The sequence below is a fragment of the Lycorma delicatula genome, chromosome 4, assembly GCF_047948215.1.
Source record: "Lycorma delicatula isolate Av1 chromosome 4, ASM4794821v1, whole genome shotgun sequence".
Classification (NCBI taxonomy): domain Eukaryota; kingdom Metazoa; phylum Arthropoda; class Insecta; order Hemiptera; family Fulgoridae; genus Lycorma; species Lycorma delicatula.
This window is the reverse complement of record NC_134458.1, coordinates 167,245,803-167,259,781: the sequence shown is the minus strand read 5'-3', so window position 1 is coordinate 167,259,781 and position 13,979 is coordinate 167,245,803. Positions and strand designations below refer to the sequence as shown.

Here is a 13,979-nt window from a genome sequence, read left to right as displayed (position 1 = left end):
ATTTCAGATGTCTTGTATTATTAAGATTGAGATCATAAAAAAAAGAGTTATTGTAGCTTTAAATTATCGGAACAAAAAAGAGGAATTTCAAATGAAATTAAGAAAATATTTAATTCGAAAATTACAGAAATTAATATTTAACATATTTTTTTACCGTGAAAAGTATAGAATAATTACGATAGGTAGGTTATCTCTAAAGTAAAAATCGTTTCATTGTAAAAAAATCTATTCTTAAACATTATACCTTATACTTCTCTATATATCGCCCTATGAACGTAGACGTTTATCGTAGCGATATACTAGCTTCAATATACCCTCGTCGTATTATTCTGCCGCTAGTCCATTTAGCCACTGATTAACAGCACTTTTAAGTTCATCGCCACCCGCGAATCGCTTACAACTCATAAATGCTTTCATTTCCCAAACAAATCGTAATCAGAAGGAGCTAGGTCTGGACTATATGGCGTGTGGTAATTTCCCATCCAAATGTTCTCAGTAAATTACATGTCGGACCCGCAACAGTAAATCACATGTGGACGTGCATTATCGTACAGCAGAAGGACGCCATCGGTCAGCCGCCTACGTCGCCGATTTTGAACGGCGTACCGTAACTTACGTTGAGTTTCACAGTAGGCTTCTTCATTTATAGTCGTTCCATGTGGCATGAAATCAATCAGCAGTATGCCAAACCGATCCCAAAAGTCTGTAGCCATCAGTTTTCATCCAAATGGATGTGGCTTGAGCGTTGAAGATCTGGTTGGTGATTGAGGATGACGCCATTCACTTGATTACCATTTTCTCTCTGGCGTTTAATACGAAATCCATATTTCATCGCCGGTAACAAATGAATTAAAGAACTCATCACCTTTTTCTGTGTAGTGCATCAAAATTTCCAAATCGGCTACCATTCGTATTTTTTTGTGACGTTCCCTTAAGACGTGAGGTACCTAACGTGGTCAAACCTTTCTGAAGCTTAAGTGGTCATGAACAATGCGGTTGATAGCTCTTGAAACACCAGGAAAAAGAAGGGCTAGGTCGGAAATCGTTGAGCTACGATTTTTTCTGATTTCATCATCGATGCGTTTCAACAAGTCCTCGGTGATTATCTAGGGACGTTCTATCTAGACGTTCTCCCCGAACTTTTTTCATCGTACACATTAATTTTGTTATTTCTAAAACTTTCACACCATTTTCGGACGTTTCTTTCATTCATTACATTATCACCGTACACAGAATCCAACTGCCTATGAATTTCAGCCGGCTTAACGTTTTGATGGTTTAAAAAACAAACGTTTGACTCCATATTTCACAGTCGGCGGCATCATCGATTTTCCTATTCATTTTATAACGTAATAATTCACACGTAATCAAAGATAATACAACGCAACAATTTACAGACAACAATACATTGTGTACATTACTAGCGTGCCATGACTGACACAGGTTCGCCAACATTAAGGAGAGAGATTTCCTAGCGGTCTTTACTTTAGAGATATCCCTCGTACAAATATATATTTGATTATGAAATATCTTACAGCTTCTAGTACGACAATCCACAAACAAATTTAATTTTAATTTTTTTTTTTTAAATTTCATAAGTAAATCTTTGTATGCCTTTCATTACAGTAGAGGAAATATATTTAGCTGTGTTTATTACGCATAAGTGTTTTAAAAAAAATAAAATAATTAAAAATACATGAGGTAGATAAAGAAATTAAAATTATTTTATACTAAAACATTAATGAAATAATTAATTATATAAATTTAAAAAATTTAAATAGTTTAAAATTTAACGTTTAGCAATTCTACAGTGCGTTCAGAAAGTTGCTTTGCAATGTGCTTTAAAATTACATGGTGTATTCTTTTCTTTCGGCGTTAGGTTTGTTCCCTTCTGGGTTAGTTGGGCGTTGCTCATAATTAACAAAGAAGTCAGCTTTTGAGTTTTAACTGAAAGTGCTTCGTTTTGTTTCGTTTATCGGAATCAATATTAGTGAGAAACTTAATGGCTCTTTCGTTAGAGGAACGCATTTTTCTTGTTGAACAAGTCTTTCATGAAGGTGATAATAACATAGTTAGCACAAGTTATATAAATCACAAGTAAGTACTTACTTACAAGTAAGTAACTACTTAGCATAAGAATTATAATGTACAATTTTTCCGAAAAATCTCCAAATACTCGTGTTCCTCAACGCAATGCGGATTGAACACTTATCGAAAAATTTCCGGCAACAGGCACTGATTAAGACGCTGATCGAAGTGGAAGACCGCCTAAACTAAATGAACAATGCTGCTTGATATTTCGGATACTATGGCCGAAAGTCCATCAAAAGTCAATGCGTAAGATAGCATAGCAACAAGATATCGCACTGCTACCGCATATAAAGCTGTAAGAAAAGAATTGAAACTTTTCTCCTACAAAGTAATGTGTATTCAAAAACTAAAAATAAGATTAAATTATTATTGCCAATGGATTAAACGTTTTATTGACCAAAATAGCGTAGATATTCTCGACGTTACATTTTTTTACAGCTGAGATGTGGTTTAATTAGGAAGGGTATATTAATTCACAAAATACACGACTGTGGTCGACAACTAGGTCCCAAGAATTACACGAACATTCTTTAACGAAGCGGAAATTGGAGTCTACGTCGGTGCGAGTAGAACGCGCATTACAGGTCCAATCGTTTTTGAAAATACAGTTAATAGTGATAATTATTTTGCTGTTTTAACAAACTTCGTAGTCATTTAACAGAATTTGAAATCAATCACGGTTGGCTCCAACAAGATGGCGCTACAGTGCAAACAGCTAATAAATTAGTAAATGTTTTATTTAAAATATTTTATTTTAAACATTTTTTACAAAATATTTTGGTGAACGAATCATTTTGAAAGGTTTGTGGCCTGCACGATCTCACGATTTAACTCTCCCAGATTACTTTCTATGGGGAGCAGCGAAACAAGCAGTCAATCTCAACGGACTATGCACACGACTGACGAACTAAGAACCGCAATTCAGACATTCCAGTACATCATACGGTTAAAGTGTTTCAAAACGAATTCGGGTAGGTCATTTTTAACACCTTTTATAAATTAATCCAATTATTATAACATCCGTTTCTATTAAATGTAAAAATATAAAGAAATAATTAAAAAAATTCTGTCATTTCAATACTATAATTCCAGTGTACAAAAACTTTCCGAACGCACTGTATTACGTAATGAAATCAACTGTGTAATAACTAGACCATCCCGAATAAGCTGTTTTTAGCACATTAAGTGAATTTTACAAATCTTTTCGTTTGTAATATTTCTGTTAAGTTTTTTGTAAATAACCAAACCATTTTGAAGATAACAATTAAATTTTACAATTAATAAAAATATTTTGACAATTATTAAAAAAAAATCAAAAACATTTATGTCGAATATAACTGATGATATCAGTTATATTGATCGTCAAGAACTCATTATTTTTAATCCATTTTAAATATTTTTATTAAAGCTTGATTTAACATGATATTTTGGCTAAAGGGGTCAAAGTTATAGGTATTATGTATACTTAAATAATAAAATTTGAAAAAATTTCTTACTTATAAATTTTGTAGTTTTCTCTTTCATGCTCAGCTTCGGGAGATTCACGTTCATATGAAGCGATGAACAATTCTGAAAATTAAAAATTTTATTATTAATATTAATAAAACCTTCTGTATAAAAAATATATAAACATACACACACACACACACACACACACACACACACACACATATATATATATATATATATATATATATATAACTTATAAACTCAAGAGCACATACATATACGAGTATTAGTAAGAACTGGGACGGAATAAAATTTTAAGAAAAAATTAGTTGAAAATTAGTGATTCAAATTTAAAAGTATAAATCAAGGAAAATATAATTAAAGTCAATGAAAACCTTGAAAAAATGTTTAAAAATTTTTTTTATTGAAAACTAAAGAAAAAGAAAAATTATGAGAGCCTTGTACTTGAATCTAAACATGTTGTTTTTAAATTTTATTCTATTGGTAATTTAATAAAATAAATTTACATTAACCCTAAAAAAAAGCGTGATCGTCGATTCCAATTTTTTTTTGATTTTACAGTAATCTTCTTAGAAAATAATGGAAATACATTTCTGGAACGAATGCACTTTTTTCATGTATGATTGCGAATTAAACCGCTAAGTGTGCCCAATATTTTGTATCCGTAAAGTTTAGTATAACCTTATTTGACCTTTACAGCTGGAATCTGAACAAAAGGTTTCGCAACTCGTAACTCAAAAACAGAGCGTTTCCAGATTTATGTTTATGAGTTGTTACATTGATTTGATTACAGGATTACTCATATAAAGTACGGCAGAACTTCCAGAAACACTTTGCATTTAATAAAATAAAACTTTTCATAAATAATAACTATGTGAAACTTTATACTAAATCATTTGGTGAAATGAGATCGTACTCTTGCGTTATTGCAGTCTTAAAGAATCATTTTAAATGTTAAAAATTCAGTAAATACGTATAAAAAATAGAATTTTTTAGGACTCAATGTTTAAGAGACAAATAAAATCAGTCAGCTGAATGGATCTAATGTAAATGTATTATTTTTAAGTAATGATGGATAAATGATTCCACCCAATCACATTATTCAATTGAAATCGAACCACCCCCTCGACTCTTCATTAGTAATTTCATTTCTAATTCCCAGTATTATATATGAAAACGCAAAAATTAATATGAAATCACGTACAAATATTTTTAAATTGACAATAGTTTTATTAAAAAGAGATGGCAGTTTTTTTGTGTTTTTACAGTAATGTTTCTCTAATTTAATTTTTTTAATATTTTTCGACTTATAATAGAAATCGAGCTCCTCTTTGGATTCTTGTTTCACTATTAAAAATATTTGATAGTGTATTATTAAATAAATGAAGAAATTTAAAGTATAAATGACAGATAAGGGAAAATAATGGAATAAATGTTTATAATATTTATGTTTAATTTTATAAAATTTATTCTCCGAAATACGAATCCCCAATAGGCCGAATCCACCTACTTTTAACATTAAAATATTTAGGGTTATGATTAAAATTTTGAACAATACAGACATTCATAAAGTAATTTAAGCAACGCTTAAAAGTTAACGATAAAAAACTAAATGCATACGATTTTACGAACGGAAACCCACAATAAAATAAATTAAAATCTGTTATGTGTATTTTTATGCATGAAAACTTGGAAGCATATCTTTATGAGTCGACTTTTTATATCTAAAATTGAATATAATAACTCCACGTAGAATAAAAATTACTCTTTATATACAGTTGTTTAGATTTATTTAGGCAGAGTAATGACATAAAAATTTTTGTTATTTAACTAAAACAGGAGGAAAAAATTAATTCCCACTCGATTTTACAAATGAAGAAATGTTGGCACAGACAACAGTAATGTTAAAAAAGAGATGGATAGTTAAAATAGAAAAGAGGGAAAATATATGTATACTAGTGTATGTGTGTGTGTGTGTGTGTGTGTGTGTTTTTAGAGAGAGAAAGAGTAACAGTAGTAAGAGGGAGCATAATAAAAAAGGGGAGGAAGCTGTTTGAAATAAATTTTACACCATAGCGAATCATGTGACCCCTGAGAGGCGACAGGACGTACGGAAATATAAAACCAACACATTTTTTATAATGTGTGTGTGTGTGTGTGTGTGTGTGTGTATGTCTGTGTGTGAATATGAATCTGAAATAGAGAAATGTCAACGATGCCTGTTTAATTATGAACGGAGGTTCATGATTTATAATCTGTATGATATTAGGTTTGCTTTTAAAGTAGACAAATTTTCTTTTTCTTTACCTTTAAATAAATGTTAGTGATTAATTAAATTTCTAATTATTGAATTAATATGATAAGAAAAGACCAAACAGACCGTTTTCCAATTGAACTTGTGTAAAAAAGCACTCGCTGTCGTCAGTATAAAATATTTTAAAAGCTAGAAATATTAGATTTATATATTAATATTAAAAACACCCTACAATAAGTTTTTATGTATTATATAGGTATACATTTTTATAGCCCCTATCTCTCGCGGTCTAATAAGTAGTGATATTTCTTTTCAACCAATAAAGTGTAACAAAATTTTTTTGATTTAGCATACCTGTTCTACCCTTTGTTATATTTGTACCTTATATAGACATATGTTCCAGCCTCATATAAATGTCTGATATACAGGAAATAAAAGGATCTATCTGATAGTGTTGTTTTCTCTAAGAGTAATGATGTTTCAAATTCAACCGATTTCTTCCTGTTTTGCAGAGAGCTAAGAAGTAACTTACTTATCTTACTACCTTCTGTATTTCACAAATCAATGAAAGATTAGTGTGAAACAGTTAAAAACGTATCATTACTCCTCACATTTCAGGATGAGTCTGGCATGCGATACTTGTTATCATAGAGAGCGGCTAAATACTTTTTTTGAAATAGTTTGTGTCTCATATCCGGAGGCTTATAATATTTTATTATATTTAAGAAATATGAATGCCTATACGCTACCGGTATGTGCGGTGAAGTCAGTAAAAAGGAACGACTTGTAGGGTTCAATATCACGTGTCTTTCGGTGGACTTTGCATGCCGATGCACTACTCACGGTGACTCGAGAAAGAAAGCTAGGAGATAAACCTTATACTTCTTTTAATAACTTGATAAGAAAACATTTCCATTTTTTCCCCGTTACTAAACTTAATATATTGACGGAATATCAATTAATAGGAAAGAGGTTTCTTTCTATACTATTTTGATCCTTTTATCTACTTTATATTTTTCTCACAACGTTATAAAAATAAAAAGTAAACACTTATAGGCCTGCATACATCAATTCATTAAAAACAAATAATGATTTTTAATATTTAAAAAATTATTCGAAATTTTTTTGATGGAAATCGATTAAATTTAATCTATTTTACGATAAACGTCATAGTAGTTAGATACGTAGGTATATTTTCATATGTTTTCTTTATAATGTATCATACGAGATTTTATTAGAAATTTATTCGATATTATTTGAGATTATATTTTGAAATAATTTTTTTTATTTTTCATTATAAGAAGAGTTTGAACAGAAAATATGATAAACAAAATTAATTTAACATTATTCGTACGCTTTTGCTCGGCACAAACAGAGCACAACTATCTGTAAGAAAATGTATACATGTTTACTAGATCGTGGATACCGGTGTTCTTTGGTGATTGGGTTTCAATTAACCACACATCTTAGGAGTGGTCGACCTGAGACTGTACAAGACTACACTTTATTTGCATTCATACATCATCTTCATTCATCCTACGAATTAATACCGTAAGGAGGTTCCGGAGGCTAAACAGAAAAAGAAAAAAATGATGTATATATGTTACGTGTCCGTAACGGCTGTAGTTGACCAAGTAAAGAGTTACGAATGGGGAGGGAACGATTTATACATAGTGGGGGAAGAAGAGGAGATCCGAATGTTTTACCGTGTTGCCAAGAGCCTAATTTATTCTATATATTAACATATTATGGAGTATTTACTTCGTTATGACGAAAAATAAATTATGGATCGGCCTTAAGCTGTTCCCATCAATGATAATAGTCGAAAATCGGTAGTTCCAATGCAATGTTGCTCTAGAGAGCGTGAATCCTGTCATTTCTAGTATAGATTTAAGAAAACATCAACGCAGACTTATCTGCGCTTAGAGACCTAGCTTATCTGTACTATAGGACCGCTTAGTGTCTGCAATATACTGTCCTCCTCGAAAGTTGACGACGGTTGCCTCTTTGTCTGACTTCTTCTCAACTTTTGCTTCACGTTTTATTGTGGGCAACAATCGGAATGCTAGCACCCTATCCGGGATCTCGACTAAATTCACCTAGATTCAGGGCTCCAAGGACTGAGTTATTGAGGGCTCTGAGGGACGATATTGTTGTTGATGTATCCGATGACAACGACACCGGAACTTGCAAGTTTTAACTTACAGTCCCACATGCAACACCTGTGCCAAGGCAGACTGTGCCGGGTTTACGATGACGTAACACATCTCAAATCATGTAGCAATTGGTGATTTACTCCTACTGAATCGTTTTCAAGAGCTCCCTATATATGAAACCAATGTGGAAACTGATCCGAAGGACGCAATTAAGTCACCACCTATAGTCCTGAACGATATCAGTGATGTAATGCGGCTGTACGAATTAACTGAGACGGTAGTCGGTAAATGCGATCACAATATTAGAGTATTCAGCTCTAAACAACAACGCATTGCTTCAAAGGATGTGGCAGGCTACAAAAAGATAATTGACTAGGTGAGAAAACACCAAATGTTCGGCCATAGTTTCACCACAAAGGATGAAAGAGCCATTCGTATCGCAGTGAGGAACCTACATTTGTTTGTTCCAAATCAGGTTTTTTTTTTTTTTTTTTTTTTTTTTGTCTTCAGTCATTTGACTGGTTTGATGCAGCTCTCCAAGATTCCCTATCTAGTGCTAGTCGTTTCATTTCAGTATACCCTCTACATCCTACATCCCCAACAATTTGTTTTACATACTCCAAACGTGGCCTGCCTACACAATTTTTCCCTTCTACCTGTCCTTCCAATATTAAAGCGACTATTCCAGGATGCCTTAGCCAAATCAGCTTATTGAAAAAGAACTTTAGAGTCACTGTGATGCAGTTCGTAGAACAGTCGACGTGAGACACCTAATTACAAATGTGCCATTGTCACCCTTCTTTGTTAATTTTGAGTCAAGAGATAACAGCAAACAGGTGTTTAGGTACCGCTAATTCTCGGTTGTCATGGAGGAGCCAGACGGTATCCAGTGTATACAAGAGTACGACCATACGGAAAATAACTGTAGGCGGCTTATCGATGTGTGAAATGCGGTGAAGGACCTTCTGATTGCACTATAGATAGGAACACTCCAGATCTTTCCGCGCTATGCCACTGTAACCATCCGGCAAACTAACGGGATGTAAGATTTACAAGGAAATCATAGAGAAAAAACAGATTAAAAGAGTTACATCGAATAGTAGAATAACTATTCATATTGAAAACCAAAATAGGAAGGCTAAATCCTTCAATTTGGATAATGCAACCTTCTCATCATTTGGTATAAAAACGAATGGTGATCCAAACACAAATTCATCTATTCGTTCAAGATCTTACGGTATGGCTGTTGGTCACAACGTCCAGAATATTTCTGAGGAAAAGCTAGGTAAGCTAACATGCAATATATATTTCTCGTGTAACAAATAGGACTTCTTACGAAAGTAATCACCAAATTCTGAATGACTAATTTTTTGAAAGTTGCAAGTGGAATATTAATGGACTAACAGATTGGTAGGGAATACTTGAAGTTTTATTAAAGCGGTTTCAGAATAAGCTAGTGAGTCGTATAACAGACGCACCTTGGTTTACAAGGAACAATGAGATTCAGGATTATTTAGGATTACGAACCGTGCTGGAGGAAATGCAACGATTCAGTTCGAAATACGAACTTCGTCTTAACTACTACACAAATCACTTGGCAGTGAACCTACTAAACAACGGGGCTGATATTAGAAGGTTGAACCGACTGCACTTTCTAAGGTAAGGGTCCCTGTGGTGTCTTAATGTGTCTATAGTAACCTCAGATGTGAGTATTGTACATTTTCTATTAGACTCTTACTTCGAAATTTGTTACATACTTTTATTTTTTTCTTTGGTTCATTGTTTTTTTTTCTCTATTTCTACTTATATCAACTTTTGCTTTCTATTGTTCTAGTGTTGTTAATGTCATTCATAATTGCTAATTGTATGTGCTTGACCTAAAGTTTTTTGCTCTACTAGTGTGTAATTCTTGAGAAGTCTTATGAGGGCTTTTTATCGTGTGATTTGGGATGTAATCCACTGTACTAAAGGTTTATGTAAATGTATGCGACTGTAGATAAGCATTGAAACAATAAAAAATATGCTTACCTTTTATCCCTATCTACCGGCAATAAGATAAATTAATGTTCATGAGAGTAACGAATAAAATTAAATTTATACTGCACAACCTTCAGAGTAGCGGCGAATTTTTTTGTTAATTGTAACTTTCAGCAGTCAAAAGGATAACAATCGCCGAAGAAAACGTTAAAAGGTTTTTAAAGATTTTATTAATATTATTTCTACTTAAATGATGTTCAAGCGATAAAATGACAATAAAACGTTTCTGGATAAGAGTGCTTTAGGAACAATGTGCCTAATATTTGTGTCACAATACATTATGCTCCACTTTTAGGTTTGAATTTGATTATTAACATACCAACCTATAAACTTTACAAAAAGCTGGAAGTATTCAAGCGTAAATACTTTCACACACACACACACACACACACACACACACACACACACACACATATATATATATATATATATGATGACTATCAGTTAAAGGTTTGTTGATAGGATATCATTTATACAGATTAAAGACAAGACATCCGTTTTAATATTTTGTTTAATTATAATTCATTACGTAACCAATGTGTAAAAAAAAAAATGGCAAAATACCTACAAAAAAAAAAGTAAAATTTAAATTTTAAAATACGAAATCACGTACCGCCTTAGCCCTTTGACTGTAGCGGCCTAAAACCTAATACAATTAAGATATCACTGACAGAAATACTTCAACTTAATTTCTCAATGGTTAAACCAGTTTAAAAACATTAAGCAAAATCTAAATGACAATTATTTTGAGCACGGCCGTATCCCCTTGTCGGAAAGAAAAGGAGTTAAAACTTATGTTGACGAATATTCGTACCGAGTTTAGTAAGATTTGAAAATATGTAACAAAAAACTGTAAAACAATTACGCTAATTATTATATTATCCCTAAGTCTGAACGATTAAAAATTTAGTACTATAAACTAGTATAAAGTTTACCGCTCTACTGAATTTCACTTTCCTACGATGCCCCCACAAAAAGTTGAAATTTTAAAATTGCTGTAAATACCACACTTCCTTGTCCAATAAAGTTCAAAATTTAATCACATCCTATTTCCCATGTATAGAGAGATATGTAAGCAATAATTCAAGTTTTAATGTCCAGGTAGTCCTTCCAAAACTTTCCATGGATTTTTTGAGTTTATTCTCTTAGAGGTGGGGGTAATAGTACGTTGAAATTTTCAAAAAACCCGAAACGTAAAATTTTGACCGATCATTATACTTTCCATTATTGTTGGACTGTCAATGTCAATGTCAATTTTGTGTCTGTTTCCCCCATAATTTCTGTTAACCTCAATTAGTTATCAAATGATTTTAACAAATAAGGTGTCATTTGATTCACAATAAAAGGCTTAACATTTTATTTAAAAAAAAGTTATTCGATAAACTAATTTCTAGAGCTATTAATGAAACAAATTTAACGACCAGTATTTTGGAATTTTCAAAAATTCTTTTTTTTTGTAGAAAGTTATTGAGTACATGTAAACCTAATATCATTAAATATCTCAATTCTGTACTTAAGACATACAATTTTATTGTGACGGATAGGGGGAAAATGAAACGAAATAGACCATTTCTCCACATGAAGATTTTATTTATTTAGATATCCGAAAAAATTCCTTAAATTTGATCAAAACATCCCGGGACAATGCGTCGCTGATGCCGAAGGGAAAAAATAATGATGTCGTGATGCTGCTTGACTGATGGTATTGAAAATTAGGTCGTAGCTAGTATATATATATATATATATATATATATATACATAGCCAAATATCTGTGAAAAATGTCGGCTTTTTTGTTCAACGGGCCTTTTAAGATATGAGGCAAAAACTGTTTAAAAATAAAGTTAAATATCCTTCCTGTAAGTCCGACTGCCTCAAAAATGTTAAATTTTAAATAATTAATAAATACTTTCACCGTATTAAAAAGTATTAAATACTTTCACCGGTCGCTATGAAAAAAGTAAAAAATAAAAAAGGCGGAAAAAAAGGATAACTACCCGTTCATCTTTTTTAACTTTTGGACTAAGGGGGTTTTGAAAGTCGACATTTGCAAAAATCCAATACCAAAACTTTTGGCTGATCGTTATACTTTCCCTTTATAGCTATGGAACCAAGGCACCATAATTGGTAATAAAGTAAAATTAAGCAGAATTTTTTCAGCCATAAGTTTGTGGCAATGTTCTTTTTACTGGGCTTTACTATTCTTTTGAAAATGAAATATGTTTTAAGTTTATATATTTCGTTTATTTATATTAATCTATTATTAATAATAATAGATATAATATTAATATTAATAGATATAATTATTAATATTAATATAACTATTATTATTAATAATAATAAATTGTAAACTAAAGTTAATTCCTTTTAATTTCAGTTTACATCATGTAATTACGAAATTTTCCTGAATAAAAAATTTAATCTTTTAAAAAATTACATTTTAATTATCGAAATTCGTTAATAAATCAACTTAAGATATATTTAATTTATAATCTTCAGAGATTATTTTAAATGAATATATTCATCGAATCTAAAATGAAATAGTTAAAAAACAGTGAATTAATTAATTCAAAGTTCTCTTTATATAAATTGTTGATATTTAAATGTAGCGATATTAAAAAAAAAATATCTTTATCGATTTTGTTCATTAATAACTCGTTTAATGGTTCTAATTGTAAATATTTAAAAAAAATTTATAATACTAATATTAAGTAAGAACTAAATGGATTTTTAATTAATTAATTTAGTTTATAAATATAATTTTAGAGAGTTATGTAAATATTTTACATAACTAAATTTTATATAAATATTTTAAAAGATTCAATTTTTATTAATCCCACAAAAAAAAAAAACATTGTGTCTGTGGAGGTGATTGCTTTATCGACCAAGCATTATCCGAAGTTTTTATAATGAAACTTTTGGGTCAGATAAAAACAATGTAAGGACACTTATCAATCATCAAATTTAAAAATATATTGTAACAGGACCAGTATAACGTAACAGGGTAATGGATTTCTACCAATAAAGAAGAAACAAAAAAAGACAAAATAATAATGAAAAGAAGAATCCAGAAGAATTAAAAGGGTAGTTTCGTAAACCTGAGTTCGACGTGGCTGCGGTGATGGCGATATCAGTAAGCGTGTGGTAACAACGAGTGAACAGTACGTCACGAGAATTCCCACATGCAGGAAGTTATTCGGTGAGTTATTGGTAAACAGTAGTGAAAGTGACAGAATTCTACTCGTTCATAGAGTGTAGGGTAGTTCTATTGTAAATAGTAAAGTAATAATATTTGCAGAATGTGAATTGTATGAACTTTAGATTGTTCTATTGTTACCTTGTTAACGCAATATTAGTTTTTATCAGTCATTTTAACCATATTAGTAAACTGGACTGTATTCTGGTTTTCATAAATTAACCATCATTAAACAAATCTTGTCCTTTTAATTTGAATCACTATTTTGTATATTATATATACATTTTATTATTACTACCTGCATTATTATAATTTTTATTATTAATTTTGTTTATATGTCTCTAAAGTGATAAATTGTATTTATAAGACATTTTTAGTTTGTTAGTCTCTCAATATCCTGGTCAAACCGCGAACACGCAAAAATATTAGCTACTCCTGTTTATAGCTTGATAACGAAGACTTTCTAAAAAAGTGTACTAGGGGGTAGGTACTTTGGCAAATCAAAGAATGTTTATTTTCTTTATAGCTAAAACAGATAAGAAGGTTAATTATATTTTTGGACTACAGGTAGCATTTTACCAGTGAAAAGGATTGGTAAGTCATCTCGTAGGAAAATATTTGCTGTTAGCAGGTTAATATACGAAAAAACACGTCGATGCCGAAATCTATAATATTTCTTGAATAATTAATTTTATTCTACATATATTTAACGGTTTTCAATTTCCTGTTCTATGAAGTGAAGGAATCAGAAATAGGAATAATTGGACAGATAACAAT

The 13,979-nt window shown here is 31.1% G+C and overlaps 1 protein-coding gene across 1 annotated transcript in view; it reads right to left on the bottom strand.

Annotated features, from left to right (window-relative positions):
* The window catches only part of LOC142322751 (ras-GEF domain-containing family member 1C-like), a 196,128-nt gene that overhangs the window by 98,299 nt on the left and 83,850 nt on the right, over window positions 1-13,979 (bottom strand). The window contains exon 4 of the mRNA XM_075361825.1: window positions 3,588-3,660. Within this exon, the coding sequence (XP_075217940.1) occupies window positions 3,588-3,660 (73 nt within the window). The remainder of the gene's footprint in view (window positions 1-3,587; window positions 3,661-13,979) is intronic.